At 38.4% G+C, this 22406-nt stretch overlaps 1 protein-coding gene across 5 annotated transcripts in view; it reads left to right on the top strand.

Annotated features, from left to right (window-relative positions):
- The window catches only part of LOC128231936 (late secretory pathway protein AVL9 homolog), a 37250-nt gene continuing 14844 nt past the window's right edge, over positions 1–22406 (top strand). Inside the window, exons 1-10 of one of the 5 annotated variants that reach the window (XM_052945206.1) lie at positions 1–335; positions 1085–1205; positions 1888–1973; positions 2538–2609; positions 3362–3511; positions 7780–7869; positions 8202–8271; positions 13406–13520; positions 17084–17558; positions 20651–21059. In XM_052945206.1, the coding sequence (XP_052801166.1) occupies positions 255–335; positions 1085–1205; positions 1888–1973; positions 2538–2609; positions 3362–3511; positions 7780–7869; positions 8202–8271; positions 13406–13520; positions 17084–17558; positions 20651–21059 (1669 nt within the window). In that variant the 5' untranslated portion in view covers positions 1–254. Of the gene's footprint in view, positions 336–1084; positions 1206–1887; positions 1974–2537; positions 2610–3361; positions 3512–3552; positions 4979–7779; positions 7870–8201; positions 8272–13405; positions 13521–17083; positions 17559–20650; positions 21060–22406 lie in introns of those variants that run through there. The other 4 variants (XM_052945197.1, XM_052945216.1, XM_052945227.1 and 1 more) reach the window with 4 other exon arrangements.

Below are 22406 nucleotides of genomic sequence, written 5' to 3'. Positions count from 1 at the left end.
CACACACACAGCAGTCATTCAATGCAAATATTGCGTAGTCACTATTTATTCACAGTTTTATAATTCGGTGTTATTTTGTGCAAACTAGTCATTTGACTAGGATATTTGTTTAGTTGTCTGTAACCTATATATAGATTTGTGATAATTTACGACATGATCACAAACCCCGGAAGTGGCTTGCAGACAAACTTGGAAAGATGAATACAACGTAATTTAGTACAGTGAATATCTCCTCCGCTCCTCACTGAACCGAAATGACAACCTTTAAGCTTGGGTCTTCTAAGCCTGTTCTTCATATTGTAGTTATAGGCTTTCATCACAAGAAAGGGTGCCAGGTAAATATCTGACATATACTATAAGTATCTTCCATGGCCGAGAGTGTAAGATAGGCTCATTCCGACCCGAGCGTAGCGTGTTTTGCGGAAGCGAGGTTTACCGAGTTTCCGCAAAACACCCTGCGCGAGGGTCGGGATGAACCTATTTTACACGAGCGGCTATTTTAGATGCTTTTTCTCCCATCTCAGTTAAACAAAATTAAGTCAAAATGTATTTTTTTGCTGGAACTCTTTTGTGGTTAGAAAAAATAATTGCATATGGATATGCGATAATTCGTGGTCTTCATGGATATACGCGCAGTGATTCCGATTATGTTAATAGTCAAATCCGTCTCAGTTAAATAGTTCTTTTGAGAGTGACGCATTATTTTTTGAAAGGTGCGTGAAAACTGTTTTATGGTAACATTTGAAGGGAGAAATAGTTAACTAACGTTCTAAATATTGCCACAAGACAAGGTTTCCATGACGACAGTATTCAACAAGGGAGGTAATTACAATGTGGTGACCATTAAAAAGGAGTTCCATATGGGCATTTTATCTTCGCCCGTGGGCAAGGTAAGAATTTCTAGCCTGGTTAAATTATTGGATCTACTTATCTGAGGTGGGAGAAATAAAATTCCTGACTTCCACTAGTGACAGATAAATTTGTCATTCTTATTTATATATAACAGAGTTACACAAAGCTTGATAAACAGATAAGCAAGAGGGTTGTATCATTTGTTTATAGAACCTACATTTTGCATTTTCAGGTTGACTATGCCTTCCCTCCTCTGATACCTGGTGGTGCGGTGCATAGTTCTGAGGCCCCTCCTGAGTGGAAGCACCTTCCATCACTTGCCATACCTGATGGTGCTCACAACTACACTAAAGGTAGGAATATTATTGCAATGTCTTAGTTGATCCAAGCTGATTGGACTGCCTTTTGCTTATAATGCTTTCAGTGAGTATAAGACAAATTCATATCGCAACTTAACACAGCAGGTAAAGCCATAATGCAGCCATTATAGGGCGCGGGCAGACCTATATAAACTCAACAACAACTTAACACAGCTGTGGTTAAATTCAGACACTCTGAGTTTCAAATATAGTGTCAAGCATCACTTTTTATAAACAATATCATTTTAAGATTGATACCAGCAATTTTAATATGATAGATTTTTTATAACTGTTTAAAGCAACCTATATGTACTTGAAATGTGAACATGTTGCCCAATAATAATCTAGGTAGAAATTATGTGTCTGTGTTTATATAGAATTGTCATGCTGGTTTTCATAGCCTAGTTACCTAAGACTCTATACCACACAAATCAATAACATAAAAAGGCAATATCAGTCATGGAAGACTCAACTGAGCGAGAGCGTTACAATTATTTAGTAAATAATTAAATAAAACCCAAATATTTTGCAAAAATTGTGATGCAAGCTTATTACAACATTACATTTTGTTGGTGTGACATTGCTAAGAAAGTCTTAGAGGTATTCACGTTCTGACAAAGAGCATAAATTATTTTAATATTAACCAAAGCAAAGCCTGGATGTTTTGTTCTTTAAGACAGCATATATTTCCACCTTCCCGGAAAAGATGGCAGTGACAAAACTGTGTATGGAGTGGCATGCTATCGCCAGATTGATACAAAGGTATCAAACAACACTTATATATCAGTTTTAAAGCTGCACTCTCACAGATTGAACATTTTGACAACTTATTTATTTTTTTGTCTTGGAACAGGCCAATTTATGTGAAAATGCATGGAAACCAGTTAAATAAATCATATTTAAGTTCAAAAATTGATGTTTTATGGATTTTTCTTAAACTGTTAGTAATGCTTTTAGCCATAAAACATTAATTTTTGATCGGAAATATTAATTATATATTATAATAATAATTATTAATATTATATTATTTTGTCAGCAGTCTTAAATCTCTAATTTGCAGATGTTAACCAAAATATTGGCTCATTCCAAAACAAAAAACAAAAAAAAGTTGTCGGCACAGTAAATCTGTGAGAGTGCAGCTTTCAAAGCTAACAAGATATTTACTAACGGTAAAAGTTTAAATTGACGTTTGTAAAATTTTGACTTGGTCAGATATTTCCAGCGACAGGAAAAAACAAAGATTATAACAAAATTAGTTTAAAGCCATCTTAAAATACATATAGAATGTATTTACATAGGTGTCTGATTGTTTTCATCTGCTCTCAGGACTTGAAGATCAAGACCGATGATATAACCCGAAGTACTGTGCAAAAAAGTGTCTGTGTACTCAGCAACCTGGTATGAACATTTGTATTTACATTCTGTATAAAGGCTTTGTGTTTATCATGGGTGTCATCTTGCCGCCTCTTGCAGCAGATGAAATAATTTTATTGTATTAAATCATGAATGTGTTGAGTCTAGATCTTTTTAATAAAGTATTTATATTAATTCAAACTAAACTATTTTTTAAATGTATGCTCTGTTTTTTCGAAATAACGAAGCATTTCTTGATTTTAAGAGTCAAAAAGGCGTATTTAGAGGCACTCAATAACTTGAACGTATATAAATCTGAATTAATAGATCAGTTTTGAGTGATAAAAAGTGTGCATTTAAAACGCGTGTTAAAAAGAAAAAGAGAGCATATAGGACGCGTAAAGCTAAAGAATTGTACGAGTTGCGAAGTAAAAAACCAAAAGAATTCTGGTTGTAACCGTACAATCACTGTTGTGACCACTAATCATCTGCATTTCCATAATGTATCTAAATAACTAGATAAACAGCTTTTTATATCTATTATTATTCACAATATTGTTCTACGTGAATATTCTCCATATTTTTTTAGCTATTCTTGAATTGTTATTGATATTGGCTGCCTTGTAACGATGATCACACGCATGAATATTTTGTTTAATTGTATATATTTGTTTGACGAGATGCTTTGTTCCATAAGTCGAAATAAACTTCTGTTCTGTTCTGTACTTGATTTTAAGAAAAAAAGGTTAAAGCATAATCCTTAATCCTTAAATTTATTAATAAAATTCCTGTTTTAGCCACTGTATGGACTGATCGAGGCAAAATTGGAGCTGATCACCCACGCATACTTCCAGGAACTAGATTTTAGCCAGGTGTCCCTTCTAGAGGAAACCTATAACAACCTGAATGCCTCCCTTACAGAGTCACTGCTAGATGGGGGCTCACAGGTACAAAGCCAAGGCCTGGGTAGGTGGGTTGGTCCTTTCGGAGTCACTGCTGGATGGGGGCTCACAGGTACAAGGCCAGGACCAGGGGAGGTGGGTTGGTTCTTACAGTGTCACTGCTAGATTGGGGCTCACAGGTACAAGGCCAGGACCAGGGGAGGTGGGTTGATCCTTACAGTGTCACTGCTAGATTGGGGCTCACAGGTACAAGGCCAGGACCAGGGGAGATGGGCTGGTCCATACAGTGTCACTGCTAGATGTGGGCTCACAGGTACCAGGCCGGGCCTGGGGATGTGGGTTGGTCCTTACAGAGTCACTGCTGGATGGGGGCTCACAGGTACAAGGCCAGGACCTGGGCAGGTGGGTTGGTCCTTACAGAGTCACTGCTAGATGTGGGCTCACAGGTACAAGGCCCGGACCAGGGGATGTGGGTTGGTCCTTACAGAGTCACTGCTAGATGTGGGCTCACAGGTACAAGGCCAGGACCTGGGGATGTGGGTTGGTCCTTACAGAGTCACTGCTAGATGTGGGCTCACAGGTACAAGGCCAGGACCTGGGCAGGTGGGTTGGCCCTTACAGAGTCAATGCTAGATGGGGGCTCACAGGTACAAGGCCAAGGCCTGGGGATGTGGGTTGGTCCTGACAGAGTCACTGCTAGATGGGGGCTCACAGGTACAAGGCAGGGACCAGGGGATGTGGGTTAGTCCTTACGGAGTCACTGCTAGATGGGGGCTCATAGGTACAAGGCCGGGCCCTGGGGAGTTGGGTTGGTCCTTACAGAGTCACTGCTAGATTGTGGCTCACCGGTTCAACGCCGGGCTTGGGGATGTGGGTTGGTCCTTACAGAGTCACTGCTAGATTGGGACTCACAGGTACAAGGCTGGGACCTGGGGAGATGGGTTGGTCCTTACAGAGTCACTGCTAGATGGGGGCTTACAGGTACAAGGCCGGACCTGGGGAGATGGGTTGGTCCTTACAGAGTCACTGCTAGATTGTGGCTCACAGGTACAAGACCGGGCCTGGGGATGTGGGTAGGTCCTTACAGAGTCACTGCTAGATTGGGGCTCACAGGTACAACGCCGGGACCTGGGGAGATGGGTTGGTCATTACAGAGTCACTGCTAGATGGGGGCTTACAGGTACAAGGCCGGACCTGGGGAGACGGGTTGGTCCTTACAGAGTCACTGCTAGATGGGGGCTCACAGGTACAAGGCAGGGACCAGGGGATGTGGGTTGGTCCTTACAGAGTCACTGCTAGATTGGGGCTCACAGGTACCAGGCCAGGCCTGGGGATGTGGGTTGGTCCTTACAGAGTACTGCTAGATGTGGGCTCACAGGTACAAGGCCCAGACCAGGGGATGTGGGTTGGCCCTTACAGAGTCACTGCTAGAGGGGGGCTCAAAGCTACAAGGCAGGGACCAGGGGATGTGGGTTGGTCCTTACAGAGTCACTGCTAGATGGGGGCTCACAGGTACAAGGCAGGGACCAGGGGATGTGGGTTGGTCCTTACAGAGTCACTGCTAGATGGGGGCTCACAAGTTGAAGTCAGAGGGTGGAGGTGTACTCCTGAATGCCTCCCTTACAGAGTCACTGTTATAGGGGGGCTTATAGGTACAAGTTGGGTAAGGGGAGGGTGTACTTCTTACAGTCTGGGTGTGTGAGGGTATGTGATGTATAATGCCTGGTTTGGGTAGCGAGGTGAATGTGCATGCAACTTAAGTCACATGCCAATGCTACCCAGCCTGAGGAGACTGATAACAATTTGACTTACACTGCTGGATAGAGGCTCACAGGTACAAGACCAAGGGTGTTTGGTTATAGGTCCTCCTTACAAAGTACATGTAACGGCTAAATGGGGGTTCATAGGCAGAATCATAGGTAGAAGGATGGAGGAGGGGGTTGAGTACTTCTTATAAAGTCACTGCTTAAGAGGGGCTCATAATTAGGGCTTTGATACTCATTCCAGAGTGGCTGTTAAATGGGGAACACAGGTATAAGTCCTTGAATGGAGAGGGGAGGGTCATCCTTGTAGAGTCACTGCGAAATGGTAGAAAACTTGGAGGGGGGTGGGGGGTAAAGTTTTATAAACCAGCACATTATCATAATGAGTAAATTTACTATCACAACTAGTCAACAAAATAATTGTCAACAGTCGTAAACAAACTTAATGTCTTAGGCCACATCACTGAATTTTCTGATCTTTTTAAGAACCACAAGCATATCAATTTTTATTGCTCAAAGTAGCTCTCTGCTCCCCCACTAGCAACCGGTATTCCTAAGATATACTTTCCGGGAGCAATTTTCAACTTGATCACAGCGTTGTACCGCTGTTCAGCCATTTTGACAACACTACCTAAATCATGCTATTACAACATGTTTAATTAGTTGAAAGTCAACGCAGAACCAATCAGAGTGGAGGTAACAAAAGGTTATGGGTTATGTCAAAATACGAAGGAAACCGAATTGGACGTTGTCCATTCATACTTTAAACCATTGAAGGTAATCAAGGTATGCCCCATATCGCTGTTAACTGTTACACCTCTAATGCAAATGCTTCACAACTTAAGGAATCTGACAACTATTTGATTGTTATGCTTCTGCCTGTCTGTCCGTCAGACCCTTCTGGAAAATAACTTGAAAATTTCTGATGAGATTGAAATAAAACTTTGTATATAGATAGATGGCAATGATAATAAGTGCAGTGCACAAGAACCATAATCTTATTGTGCATATTTATTAAGTTTTCTTTCCTTAACTATACTCAGTGCTTGGCTGGGTCATATCTTTGGTAGTACTAAAGGGATTTAAATGAAACTTCAAGTATAGATAGATGGCAATGAGAGAAAGTGCAGTGCATTATCATGCTCAACACATGTTCTTGTTATCTCCCCTAACCTGATATTTGTTGTGGGCCATATCTTAGAAATTATAATTATAAGTTAAGGGATTGAAACTAAACTTAAAATATAGAATGACAGCAGGGAGAGGAAGTGCAGTGCACAAGAACCATAATCCTATCATGCATTTATTGTAAGTTATCACCACTTTACCTTTTTGAGAGCATCCACAGCTTCATGCGATACTCTTGATAGTTAGATTACTGTCTCAGTTCCACTTTCATTAAATTTAGACAATAAATGGTTGTGAATATTGTGCTTCATGTATTTGTTAGTTTCTTGACCTGGTATGTTTAAGATACAAGATGTCAGTGTTTGTTCCACAGTTGGATTACACTTCCTGTCTTGACACTGATTTCTACCATGGCTACAGATTAACTCTTGTTTCCAGTCAGCTATTAGCTTTCCACACACTGATTTCACCTTTACTACTGTAAATGACTGGGTATTAGACACACTTTTTTTCCCTCAGATTTAGGTGTAAAAAAAATGCCTGCGTCTTATAACCAATAACAAGCTTTTGAACTTTTTTTCCGAGGTTGATTTAAGGCCGAGCGTTTAGATTTATGTAGAAAGGGATGTTACTCTCATCATATTGATCGAGTATATATTGGTTAAAACGGCAATTGAAGATTGGGATACAGTATATCGTAGTCGTTTATAATTTTAAAATAGAATTGTACGATTAAAATTATTAAAATTATTCAATATTAGTTTGAATATAACAATAATGAAACATGCATATAAAGAAGCAAAGCTGTGCACTGTCAAAATATATTTTTTTCAGTTGTATGATAAGGAGTGAAAAACTAGCACTGCCTTTAAAGCTGTTTAACATACCAATACTACAAACTGTTGCGATAATGGTCTTGTTTTTTCGCACTTTGCCACATTCTTTAATTTTTTCTGTAGGTGTTGACGTTTTGAGAACAAACCTGTACAATATAAGGTTTTTGCATTACTAACGTTTTCATTCTCGGCAGGTTAACGTTTACGATATACTGTCAGAAAGAAATCTTACAAATTGTCATAAAAGGTACTTTTCAGTGCCATCCAGCTACAAATTTAAAAAAATTGTTATGTTTTATATATCATGAAACGAATGAACAATGAAACCTATTTTGCTTTGTATTAGAATTGTTTGGTTTTAAAAATAACCATCGCCATTTTCACGAAAAAAAAAATCGTCACTGTCAACAAACATTGTGGCCGATCGTGGCAGACGATTTTGCCTTTTTTTCTATGCGTCCTATAACCCAAAACATAGATTAAAAGATTTTTCACAGATTTTTTGCCTGCGTCTTATACCCCCTTTCGTCCTATACCCAGTCATTTACGGTACAATGCCTTAAGGGTGTCATATTTGTCCATTCAGGTATACCTGGGTATGGATGTGAAGGAGTTGGTGCAGATGTTCAGACACAAGGTCGTCATGCTCTTCAAACTTGTGCTGCTCGAGAGAAGGGTGAGATGTGCTCACATTCATTTAACACTTGTGTGAATGTTTGATGATGTTTACACTGATTCAAACAACACTGCAAGGTTTTTATTACTTTATTTAAAATGGCCTTGTAAGAAAGTTAGGATGACCTTACATCAAATTTAATAAAGACACCTCTCAAAATAATTTGAATATATTTTATATTGAGATCCTAGATACTTAATGGTGTTTATCATGTGTTAACACTTCAATGATACATCAGAATCATCACTAGATACTGTTGATGGTCACGTTTCTGATTACGCTGGCAGTGTAGCTAACTCATTGACAATGTTTCCCTGTATCTGCTACCACAGGTGCTGGTTACCGGAGCCCCTGTAGAGAGACTCGGCAACACACTCATGTCTCTACTCTCACTCTTCCCAGGTATCACATTTTTAGCTTGTCAACCAATCAAGTTATTGTTGTAGACTTGATGTCTGTGATGTGCAAAATTGTTAACCTTTGTCATAACTGAAAAACTTTTCTTCAAGGGTTTAAAACAAAATTGGTATACATGTTGCCAGAGGCAATATGCATGTGTAAAGCAAGGCTTATAACTCTGGCTTCAGGCTTGAATAGCAGTTTAGTTATGCCCCTTGTATGATTGGATAATGGACAAATATTTGTGTCACTCCTGTGCTGTGTATAATTATGTTGTAACACTCTTGCTTTTTTTAAATATAAATAATAGTTGCTACTTATTTTATACTTATAAAATAGACACATTGCTGGGAGTGTTGTTGATTAGTGGAAAGACAATCACTATGCTAGAAGAAGCTCAAACAAAAATAAGATGTCACAAAGTAATAGTAATACATTTTTTATTTTGATTGTATTAGGACATAACACAAAACATTATAGCATTAGCTCTTGCTGAGTACATTGTGGCAAAGTGTGCACTCCAATTGGTTGGAACATTGTTTGCAGTATTTATTATACAGTCAAGCATGAGTTTCTTCTTTGTGTTATTGCAAAGCTGGAGTAATTATGTAACAACATAATTATACACTTATGACTCAATACTGTTATATTGTTAAACTTTGGTATTCTGGAAGCAAGCAGATAAAATCATTCCATTACTTTTTAAGGCAAATCTCTCTGAAACTGGTTTTCTTCTATATTAAATGAGAACAGTTTATTCTTAGTTTTCACTGTAAGATGCACAAGTTACTAAGAAGATCATAATTACGGCATAATTTGTTGTCCTGTTAACTTTGCCTCTTTATTATGCCACTTAGAAATTCTGGTTAATGTCTTGCATGTTAGCACACATAGGATAATATCTCAGCAACTACTTGATGTGTTGCTTTGAGACTTTATACAATGGTATTCAACCACCAAACCTAATTGAATAACCAAGTTAGATAACTGTATTTTGCAAATAATGGCCCTTTATTACTAAACTTAAAAATTCTGGTTAAAATTTTGCATGTAACCAAATTTATGTTAATATTGCATTGAAATCTAATCTAACAGTGATCCATGCATGTTTCGCCAAAACTTTTCAATCCTTACACTGAAAAGCGGCGGAATAGTCGAGCGCGCTGTCTCTGTGACAGCTCTTGTTATACTTATTTTTAGCTGTTCATGGTCAGGGTGAGCTATAGTGATTGGTCTAAGATCGCGGTCTGTACAGTTTTGATAATACTTCACAGGGATTTTCCTTAGTTGGTACCCTCTCAAAATTATTCCAAGAAATGAGATAGGCCTAGAGGTTAGATATTTAGTGTATGACATTGTCTAGTGGTTCTCTACCAAGACTGATCAATTTAAACCCCTGGGGTCAAAATAGACCAAGCCCTGGTGTCACTCATTTGACATAAAGATATATAGGGATATCTTTGAAAATCTTTTCATCCAAAACAGCTGGGCCCCTTGATATTTGGTATGTAGTATCATATAGTCCTGTTACAAGTTTGTTCCAATTATGCCCTTTGGTTCAAAGGCATTTGGACCATTTGTTCAGTTCTGAAAACAAATATCAATGTTTTCTTGTCTGACACTGCAAGCCGTAGAGCTTAGATATTTGGTGTGTAGCCTTGTCTTGTGGTCCTCTACCAGTTTGTCCAAATTATGCCCCTTAAATCAAAATTGGTCTGGCCTCTTGGGTTATATGTTGGTTTGCATAAAGATATATAGGATAAAGCTTTGAAAATCTTCTTGTCTGGAACTGAAAGGCCTGGTGTGTGACATTTATGGTATTCACTTTCCTTGGATGTTTGTAAATTACAATTATTAGATAAAAATTATGTATAGGTGAACTCCTTCCAAAAATGTTTCCACCACGGTTACTACCAACTTCATTTCAAAACAATTTTGAATTTTTCTTAAGGTCACCATCTACCACTTTTGTTTGAGCCATGTCAATTAATTAGACCAACATAACCACTATTGGCAATACTTGATCATAGTTTAATCCTTAGTTGCATTGCCATAAACCAACAAACTCATTCATTGTCATAATAAACAAAGGTTTTAAACTTTCACTCAGGAAAGTGATTTAGGGCCATCATTGTTTTACTTCTCTCCATAACTTCATATGGTTTTGAGGTATTGACTTCAAACTTTATACACATATTGACTTGGTTTAGGAGAACTGCTGTGCAAAAGAAACAAAAGATATACCGTATTATATCATGCATAGGAAGCACTTTTTTACCCCCAATTCTCGTCTTAAAAATTGCTTGCGTCCTTTCTATGCTATTAGAATTTCATCTGCGTTTTTTCCAAGTCCATTTTAGGTCGAAAATATTGGACCGGGGAAGAACGCTGTAATAGTAAGTATCTGTACTGCGTCACCGAAGAGAACAACTGACATAGGTAAAATCACGCAAGTTAACACACGCAGAAATATATTGAATGTTTACTTTAAAATGATTTATTGAGAAATAAATTGAAAACAAACATGAGTGTTTACTTTTTTTACGAAAGGGACGCTACTCACAAAAACTCGATGTGAGTCTTCACTTTAACTGGATTGAGTTATAATGGCAACGGAAAATCGGGAAAGGAGATAAATATCAATTAATCGTTGTTCATGATTTTAATGTTTCGATATTTTACAAAACATTTTTTTGTATGTTACTGCTTTAAAAAATTAATAAAGGAATGTGCATAATGCAAAGTAGCAGTATTGTCTCTATCAAATCTTTTCAAATGTGCGAAGGTGTGAAAAACGCCCGCTGTCTGTTATTAGAAAAACATCAATAGAACGAACTATTGCGATGGTAATACTGTATGGTTGTTTGTTCGCACTTAACCCGACGTGCCTTCCGCTGGCAAGGCTAATTACGGACACGCATTAATTATGCCGACATGCTTTAATCCGCGCAGCGACAAGTCTTATCAAAACAATCATCAGTTTTGACAATACACTGTTTTGCTGCAGTTGCAACGGTTGACTGTCATTCAGAAGGCATGTCGGGACTATTGCAAGGGTTGCAAAAGTTGACTGTCAGTCAGAAGGCGTCTCGGGACTATTACGGCATTTGTATAAGTCTTATAATATACGTGAATGTTCTCAAAATGTCAAGACTTATATCATTGTTGTGTACGCTTAATAACCGAAATACGACGATAATTAGCGAAATACATAAGACACAATTTTGTGTTTGTTATTTTTACTTCAATATATGTTATAAATACTTTACCAACCTCAATTTGTCGGATTCGATTTTGACATTTTTCCGCTGCGTCCTATCTTATATATTAAGGCATTTTACCCGGGTTTTTTTTTTTCCAACTATTTTTTTGCCTGCGTCCTATCTATGCTGGCATCCTATACATGATATAATACAGTATGTATGGTATTTTTAAAAGTATTGCCTTTGAGTATTTGTACTGGGACAAGTCTACATTTCTCCATAAAAATCTGTTTTTGAGTATTGACTTCATAAATACATATTGACTGTGTTGAGGAGAAGTGTTGTGCATAAGAAACATTATTTCTTGTGTGGTATTTTTAGAACTATTACCCATTGATTATTTTTATATGAATTAGTTTTTTATTACTTTTTATTTCTCTCCCTATAACTTCAGACGTTTTTGAAGGATTGACTTCAACTTTACAAAAGAAACATTATCTTGTGTTTGATGTTTGAATTATTGCCCTTTGATTATTTTATACAGAATTTTGTTCTTTTTAATACATTATTCTGTACACTTTCCTTCACTCTCCTTACACTGATTGAACAAATAATATTAAAGGTTATTAAATAGTTAATACATGACCCATAGGTATCCTGCTATTTATACAGCACTGGTCAATTTAACTCAATAAAACCTTTGATTGCTTTTATAAAACTAAATGAAAAGTGCATGCCTTATTTCACAGATGTTATAGTCCTTACTTCTATATAGTAGAACTTTTGACCATTACCTTAATTGATGCCTTCTCACTGACATAGGGCATATAAGGAGTATGCATCATTCCCAATGGGTGGTGTGGTGGGGGTATTAATCACATCCAATGATAGCTATAGTGGTTACATGTGTAGTCACTAAGTACCTCTTGAACAAAAAAGGCTGAATTTCACACAAAACGGAAAATATGATAGAGGATCCTTATTTATTCTGTGAAAGATTTCACAAGTTTATAGAAAAAACTATTTTTTAAGAGTGGATTAGTGAAATGTAGTTTTTCTTTGATGAACCTTTTTTCTAAATATCCCCTTTTTTGCATAACGCTTGTATACCCTGCCACCCATGAGACGCTCTGCACAGTTTTGGTCACCAATGATTAGACTATTCGATCTTCTCAAGAAATAGTTCCCAGGATTTTTTTAAGGTTATTATTTACTTGTGTTATTTACTTATTTGAGTGAAAACATTTTATAAACATTCATAAATAAACTTTCATCAATGCATTTATGTTAAAAATAACAACTGTGCATTTTTTTAAATTAAACAGCTCCTGAATATACTGACCTAATTACACTGGTTGCCATTCACTAGATCACTGTCAGCGTTCAGTCTGATTTGCTTGTAAAAGGGTCTTTGACATGTTCAGGGATGTGATTTGTCTGCGGCTTCGCATTTATTTTTAACCTGAAAAAAAATTATTTGGTTGCTTTCAGTTGTTTAAGTTAATATTCCAGTTTGCTTCGAATTTAAAGTCAGTAGAGCCCTCAAAAGAGCTTCTAAAAAGCCATTTTTTCTTTTTCGCAGTGCGCTTTTGACCCAAAGAGCGCCTCATAAACCCATGGCCGAAAATGTTTCAGCCCTCCAGCTTCTTGGCAATCACATCCCTGATGTTTCAGATGGTGGCATATTTTAGTTTATTTATCAGTTCATTGTTGTGTGAATTTTCTTGGAAGTTTCATATAACAAAGTCAGACAGTTTGAAAAGATATTAAAAAGATGATAATATTAAACCTACGTTCGAGTTTTGTTTTTGTTTGTTATGGTTTTGTACAAAAGCAAATGTTCCAGCATTCAGGTTCATTTAAATGTTTAAAAAAAGGATAACCAGTTGTCATGAATGGTAAGTACTGATTATCAATTAATTTATTTATGTCAGGCATGATAGAACATGGTCTTGACGAGAGCACGAGCTACGGGAAACATAAAAGTGTCAGCCCAACTATGAAGAATGTAGGGCTGGCAGAAGATTCTGACGACTTCCTCGAGATCAGGTACATGCTTTTTGATTTATAATGACTCTGTCATTACATTTTCGCTTTTTTAAAGGACTGAATTCAATAAAGGCTATGCATGTCACTCATACTCAGTCCAGTAATGTCTTTGGTTGCAACTTATAGTAAGACCAGTAAAGTCTATAGTTGTGACCCATACTAAGACCAGTAAAGCCTATGGTCGTGACTCATACTAAGCCCAGTAAAGCCGATGATCGTGACCCATACTAAGTCTTGTAAAGCCGATGATCGTGACCCATACTAAGTCTAGTAAAGCCTATGGTCGTGACCCATACTAAGTCTAGTAAAGCCTATGGTCGTGACCCATACTAAGTCTAGTAAAGCCTATGGTCGTGACCCATACTAAGTCCAGTAAAGCCGATGGTCGTGACCCATACCAAGTCTAGTAAAGCCTATGGTCGTGACTCATACTAAGTCTAGTAAAGCCTGTGGTCGTGACCCATACTAAGTCTAGTAAAGCCTATGGTCGTGACCCATACTAAGTCTAGTAAAGCCTATGGTCGTGACCCATACTAAATCCAGTAAAGCCGATGGTCGTGACCCATACCAGGTCTAGTAAAGCCTATGGTCGTGACTCATACTAAGTCTAGTAAAGCCTGTGGTCGTGACCCATACCAAGACCAGTAAAGCCTGTGGTCGTGTCTCATACTAAGCCCAGTAAAGCCGATGGTCGTGACCCATACCAAGCAAAGCCTATGGTCGTGACCCATACTAAGTCTAGTAAAGCCTATGGTCGTGACCCATACTAAGTCTAGTAAAGCCTATGGTCGTGACCCATACTTAGTCCAGTAAAGCCTATGGTCGTGACTCATACTAAGCCCAGTAAAGCCGATGGTCGTGACCCATACCAAGTCTAGTAAAGCCTATGGTCGTGACCCATACTAAGTCTAGTAAAGCCTATGGTCGTGACCCATACTAAGTCTAGTAAAGCCTATGGTTGTGACCCATACTAAGTCCAGTAAAGCCTATGGTTGTGACCAATACTAAGTCCAGTAAAGCCTATGGTTGTGACTCATACTAAGTCCAGTAAAGCCTGTGGTTGTGACCCATACTAAGACCAGTAAAGCCTGTGGTTGTGACTCATATTAAGCCCAGTAAAGCCTATGGTTGTGACTCATACTAAGTCTAGTAAAGCCTATGGTCGTGACTCATACTAAGTCTAGTAAAGCCTATGGTCGTGACCCATACTAAGTCTAGTAAAGCCTATGGTCGTGACCCATACTAAGTCCAGTAAAGCCGATGGTCGTGACCCATACCAAGTCTAGTAAAGCCTATGGTCGTGACTCATACTAAGTCTAGTAAAGCCTATGGTCGTGACCCATACCAAGACCAGTAAAGCCTGTGGTCGTGACTCATACTAAGCCCAGTAAAGCCGATGGTCGTGACCCATACCAAGTCTAGTAAAGCCTATGGTCGTGACCCATACTAAGTCTAGTAAAGCCTATGGTCGTGACCCATACTAAGTCTAGTAAAGCCTATGGTCGTGACCCATACTTAGTCCAGTAAAGCCTATGGTCGTGACTCATACTAACCCAGTTAAGCCGATGGTCGTGACCCATACCAAGTCTAGTAAAGTCTATGGTCGTGACCCATACTAAGTCTAGTAAAGCCTATGGTCGTGACCCATACTAAGTCTAGTAAAGCCTATGGTTGTGACCCATACTAAGTCCAGTAAAGCCTATGGTTGTGACCAATACTAAGTCCAGTAAAGCCTATGGTTGTGACTCATACTAAGTCCAGTAAAGCCTGTGGTTGTGACCCATACTAAGACCAGTAAAGCCTGTGGTTGTGACTCATACTAAGCCCAGTAAAGCCTATGGTTGTGACTCATACTAAGTCTAGTAAAGCCTATGGTTGTGACCCATACTAAGTCCAGTAAAGCCTATGGTTGTGACCCATACTAAGTCCAGTAAAGCCTATGGTCGTGACTCATACTAAGCCCAGTAAAGCCTATGGTTGTGACCCATACTAAGTCTAGCCTATGGTTGTCACCCATACTAAGTCTAGTAAAGCCTATGGTTGTGACCCAAACTAAGTCCAGTAAAGCCTTTGGTTGTGACCCAAACTAAGTCCAGTAAAGCCTTTGATTGTGACCCATACTTAGTCCAGTAAAGCCTTTGGTTGTGACCCATACTAAGTCTAGTAAAGCCTATGGTTGTGACCCATACTAAGTCTAGTAAAGCCTGTGGTTGTGACCCATACTAAGTCTAGTAAAGCCTGTGGTTGTGACCCATACTAAGTCCAGTAAAGCCTTTGGTTGTGACCCATACTAAGTCCAGTAAAGCCTATGGTCGTGACCCATACTAAGTCTAGTAAAGCCTATGGTCGTGACCCATACTTAGTCCAGTAAAGCCTATGGTCGTGACTCATACTAACCCAGTAAAGCCGATGGTCGTGACCCATACCAAGTCTAGTAAAGTCTATGGTCGTGACCCATACTAAGTCTAGTAAAGCCTATGGTCGTGACCCATACTAAGTCTAGTAAAGCCTATGGTTGTGACCCATACTAAGTCCAGTAAAGCCTATGGTTGTGACCAATACTAAGTCCAGTAAAGCCTATGGTTGTGACTCATACTAAGTCCAGTAAAGCCTGTGGTTGTGACCCATACTAAGACCAGTAAAGCCTGTGGTTGTGACTCATACTAAGCCCAGTAAAGCCTATGGTTGTGACTCATACTAAGTCTAGTAAAGCCTATGGTTGTGACCCATACTAAGTCCAGTAAAGCCTATGGTTGTGACCCATACTAAGTCCAGTAAAGCCTATGGTCGTGACTCATACTAAGCCCAGTAAAGCCTATGGTTGTGACCCATACTAAGTCTAGCCTATGGTTGTCACCCATACTAAGTCTAGTAAAGCCTATGGTTGTGACCCAAACTAAGTCCAGTAAAGCCTTTGGTTGTGACCCAAACTAAGTCCAGTAAAGCCTTTGATTGTGACCCATACTTAGTCCAGTAAAGCCTTTGGTTGTGACCCATACTAAGTCTAGTAAAGCCTATGGTTGTGACCCATACTAAGTCTAGTAAAGCCTGTGGTTGTGACCCATACTAAGTCCAGTAAAGCCTTTGGTTGTGACGCAAACTAAGTCCAGTAAAGCCTTTGATTGTGACCCATACTAAGTCTAGTAAAGCCTATGGTTGTGACGCAAACTAAGTCCAGTAAAGCCTTTGGTTGTGACCCATACTAAGTCTAGTAAAGCCTATGGTTGTGACCCATACTAAGTCTAGTAAAGCCTGTGGTTGTGACCCATACTTAGTCCAGTAAAGCCTTCAGTTGTGACTCATACTTAGTCCAGTAAAGCCTATCACTTTTTTATGTTACAAAAATAAGTATTTAGAAATGTTTGTCTACAGGTCACTTGCTAAATGTTATTACAAAATGAAAAAATAGAACTGCATTGTACATCTTGAAATGCTTGTGTCTGTTTCAACCTTTTGTCTGTAGAGCTTTTATTATTTTCTTAATACTTCTCACAGTTTACCTTTGTAGTGCTATAATACCATTAACAACCATCTTCATGGAACAAATGTATGTTGTTTCACAGGTATAGTGGCGATAAGTCTCCAGAGCTGTCCGTCATATCTGGGGGAGATACATTTCCAGCTGTGGAGCCTTCCTCCCCTACCATGGATCGTGGACTAGATTGGCCCAATTTTACATTGAAAGATAATCACTCAAAGGAATCACTCACATCTTTAAACCATTCTAGTCTCACAAATAACAATTCCAAGGTCGCAAATACAAACAATTCAGACTTAAAAATTCATAAGGCTGTGAAAAGGAGAAATAGTAGTGAACCTTCAGTAAGTAACTCTGAACTTGGCGAGACGTTGGACTATGTGGATGATTACTATACATCGGATGCAAAACAAAGGGCTGATACACAATTTGACAAAATAGGAACTGAGCATGCAAATGCAAGTGATATAAATGAAAGTTATTCCGGTGATCACCAGAGGATTGTACTAGCGGAGGACAGCAATTTACTGACCGGGGTCACTTCATATGAGGCAGTACAGGTAAAATATGCTTATACATGTTCAATTTTTTTTATGGTGGCTACCTGCATATTGCAGTTATACTTGATTTTTAGTTTATAATAAATATATTGATTTATTTTAACTCAAGAGTGATTCTGTTTGCTGAGTAGAATCCAGAACTAGTAACTTTTTTGAAAGGCTATGAGAAAGTATCCCTAATGGGGATCAAATCTACAACCTCTTGGTTGCGAGGTAGACACCTATACCACAGGGCTTTTTTCACTTTGCAATACAAAGCCTAAATAAGAAGTGCCCAGTGGGGTTCCACAAAACATTTTGGAAAAAAAGACACTACAAAAACTGTATTTTTTAGATCAGTAAAAAAGTTTTTCAGTGGTTTTATTGAATCCCTGTGTAGTGTGGATGGCTGTCATGTTTTGTTCCAGTGGGCATGCACTCTCAAGTTTAAAATAAATAGTTTGAGCATCAGGCCTTGTCCATAGAGATCATATTTTAATAAATGCAATAAAGGCACCCTAAACCCCCACCCAGTTAAACCTATTCAAACTCCTGTTGTTAGTTTGATTATTCGAAGAATAAGGAAGGCTATATTATGCGCCCCAATACTCTTCATTCAATTGACTTAATACATCACACAGTTGTTCAAGACCATCACACAATGAGGTTACATAACTTCATATTATCCCTTTTTTCACTTTTAAGTCAAAGCAGCGTAGTCAAGCCCGCTGTCTTACGACAGTTCTTGTTAACTTGACCATTCAGCAAAATAACTTGGCAACAATGTTGGCACCAATTTTCGCCATGACAAGACCATATGTTGTTTGCACAGACCCATATCCGTAGTTCAAAAGTCAAGGTCACTCTTAATTGTAAAAATTATTATAATTTAGCTTGTCCAGGCTATGACTTGGGCATTCATAGGGAGATTTTGAAATATCTTGGCATAAATGATCAACATGACAAGACAATGTGCCACGTGAACCATGTCTGTAGGTAAAAGGTCAAAGTCACGCTTGTGAATTTTGCTTGTTTGAGCTATAACATGGCCATGCATTTAGAGATTTTGGCTCAACTATCCAAAGAATAAGGAGGCTTGACTAGCCACTTCTGCGTCCGGTTAAAGTTTTAGGGAAGGTTGGCATTTTCACTTATAACTCCAATCCCTTTATTTAATTCATTTAGTACTTCACACAGTTGTTCAGGACCATCACACAATGAGGTTTCATAACTCCATATTATCCCAAATAAAAATTATGGCCCCTGATTGACTAAGGAACCTAGGTTAAAGTTTTAGGACACATTGTGTCAGGTTAAAGCTTTAGGGCACATTGGGATTTTTATTTACAACTTCTATACCCTTCATTCAATTGACTTAACTTGCCCGAATAAATTTCAAATAAAATATAAGCAAAGATCACATCAGAGTTGATGTATAATAATTGACAACCATCTTACAATTAGGTTACATAATTCCATATTAACCCTAAATACAAATTCAGTCTGCGAAATAACCCATGTGCCCGATGCCCGGGGCAAGTAAAAATCCCGCCGGGCAAGTAAAAAATCGTATTTGCTTGCCCGATCGGGCAAGTGAAAAAAGAGAACGAAATCGTTTATCCGAAAATCAACAAACAAAGTAAATACTCTAAATTTGATGACGTATTACTCGACTTTGTAAAAGTCGCTAAATTTGATGACGTTTTACGCGGTCTGTATCGACTGGTACACTTACTCCGCAGTCCGAATCAATAGACGCTTATAACTATGCGTATAAAATTGAAAGCCGATTGGACGCTTGATTTAAACCAGTCCGATGCAATGGTTTCAAAGACAACTCTGATGTGATCTTTGCTTATATTTTATTTGAAATTTATTCGGGCAAGTGAAAATTGGTCCGGGCAAGTTAAAATTGCCAGTGAGATGCCCGAAAGGGCAAGTTCATCTGAAAAGTTATTTCTCAGACTGCAAATTATGGCCCTTAATTCACATAGTGAAACCTGGTTATTAAAATGATGTACGTCTTGATTTGGCAGATGGGTGGCCCAGTACCTATGAAAGAAGAGTTTATGGAGACCTTTTATTGGATTGCATTTGGGACCCCTGGGGTCAAAGTCAAGGCCACTGTTACTAAAATTATAAAATGGTTTAACCCGAATTATTTCAGTTGGGGTGACATATCTTGACTGAATTTGGTATTTAGGATGAGTTGATGGAGACCTTTCATTGAATTATGTTTGGGGCCCCTGTGTTCAAGGTCACTGTTACTGAAAATAGATAATGATTTGGTACTGAATAACTTTAGTTAGGGTTGACATATTGTGACCAAATTTGGTATGTATGAAGAGTTTATGGAGGACTTCCATGGGATTGCATTTGGAAGTCCTAGGGTCAAGGTCACTGTATCAGAAAAAACAACAACAAAAAACAACAGTTAAATATGAATCTGACAATAAAGGCTGAAGTTCTTCTGTCAAACATTGAAAACCTGGTTTGGTCAAATTGCGGCATTTCTTGTTTACATTTAATTTGTCCTATTTTTATTGGTTTTGACGGGCACACATTACATCATTATTGTATTCATTTCTGATCAGCATATAGTTGAGCACACTGTTCTACAACAGCTCTTGTTTTGAATACACTGCACAATAATTAGATTACTGTTAGAAATAAGACTATGAAACTCCAGTTATATTTTGCCCTTGAAAAGTATATAAACCCGATAGTTTTTGTGGTCAGTAAATCACAGGTCCAATATGATCAAGGTCAAGGTCACTGTTACTAAAATAGAAAAGACTTGAAACTGAATCTCACAACAAAGCCTGAAGTTCTTTTGTTTACCATTGAATAAGTTGGTTTTGTTGCATCGCTGGGTTTCTTGTTTACTTTTTAATTTGATTTTTTTATTGCTTTTGACATATAACATCATTATTATATTCATTTATTAGACAAAGTGGTGAAAAGTCGACATGCTGTCTCATGACAGCTCTTGTTGAAATATCGTGCCACAAATGTTCATCATGACAAGAAGTTGTGATATCGATTCGACCTAAAATATGTTTGTTTCTCAAATACCATATTATTTTTTGGTTAACAAATATGTTTCTCTTCAGAAGGGTAAAAGCATTCCAAAAAAGGGTTCTGTGATAAATATAGAGGAATACTCACTCGAGATTGCGGAAAACCATTTTGGCAGCCTGCCAAAGGAAATCCTTGGTCAAGGTCAAGATGGCAAAGAGGATGTTTCAAGCTCATTAAAGCAAAGGTCACAAACAGAAGAAAGTGTTGAAGATTTGGATTCTCCAGAGAGCATCAGCAAGATTGATCAAGAAGATTGTTTCTCGTGGGAAGATGATAACCTATCTCTCGCCATTAACACTGACAAAGGGAGTCTAAGCCTGGATGAGAGTGCAGGACTGGCTAGCTCATTTAAGGATATGCCAACTCTTCAGCGAAACTTGTCTGAAGGATCACAGGGCAGTGGGAATGGTAGCTCTGCTCTGGACAGGACAAACTCTACAGGTAACTCGAGATACAGGAAGTTTCTTCTTTTCAATAATTATCTTTATTAAGAAACAAATGCCTTTTCACATCTAAATCATTCTTATATCAGTCTTCGTCGTAACTGGGTCGCCCGAAGCCCGGGACAAGTAAAGACTGTTTCAGACAAGTCAAAATTCCCAGGTGGTTGCCCGAACGGGCAAGTGCATTTTTTTGAAATTTAAATCCCTCAGTTTTCATATTTCTTCAGCAACAATTCACAAATCCTAAATGAATGTTCTAAATATTGGCTTTAGCATATTCACACATGAATTGGTGACGTTACAGCATTCAGCGTGCTCAGCATTTCCTGTATTCAATTTATAAACGTCTAAGCATCTGCCTGACACTTGAACGCTTATAAATTAAATACTTCCTTATTTTGTTTGTTATGTCTTCCCCAATGATTAGGGGGACATATTGTTTTTGCCCTGTCCGTCAGTCCATCAGTCCGTACGTCACAGTTCGTTTTTCTCTCAAAAACTATAGAACACTTAGACATAGGAACTTCATACTTGGTATGCTAGTTGGTCATGACTAGTAGATGACCCCTATTGATTTTGAGGTTACTAGGTCAAAGGTCATGGTGTCTGTGACCTTGAGGTGAAGAAACGGTTTCCGCTCAATAAACTAAAGAACTCTTGCACCCAGGAACTTCATACTTGGTGTGCTAGTTGGTCATGACTAGTAGATTAACCCTATTGATTTTGAGATCAGTACGTCAAAGGTCAACTTCACCGTGACCTTGAGGTAAAGAAATGGTTTCCGCTCAATAACTAAAGAATGCTTGCAACCAGGAACTTCATACTTAGTATGGTCATGACTAGAAGATGACCCCTATTGATTTTGACATCAGAAGGTCAAAGGTCAAGGTCGCTGTTACCTTCATGTAAAATGTTGGCAGTAACCTTAAGCTTAAAAATGGTTTCTGCTCAATAACTAAAGAACGCTTGTACACAGAAACTTCATACTTAGTATCCTAGTTGGTCATGACTAGTACATGACTCCTATTGATTTTTGAGATCAGTAGGTCAAAGGTGAAGATCACCGTGACCTTGAGGTGAGGAAACAGTTTCCGCTCAATAACTAAAGAACGCTTGCACCCAGGAACTTCATTTTTGGTATGCTAGTTGGTCATGACAAGTAAATGAACTCTATTGATTTTGAGATAAGTAGGTCAAAGGTCAAGGTCACTGTGACCTTGAGGTGAAGAAACTTACGGCTCAGTAACTAAAGAACGCTTGCACCTAGGAACTTCATACTTGGTATGCAAAATTAGCCATGTAAATGACCCCTATTGATTTTGTGTCAAAGGTCAAGGTCAGGATG

The sequence above is a fragment of the Mya arenaria genome, chromosome 1 (genome assembly GCF_026914265.1).
Source record: "Mya arenaria isolate MELC-2E11 chromosome 1, ASM2691426v1".
NCBI lineage: Eukaryota > Metazoa > Mollusca > Bivalvia > Myida > Myidae > Mya > Mya arenaria.
This window is presented reverse-complemented; position numbering and strand designations above follow the sequence as displayed.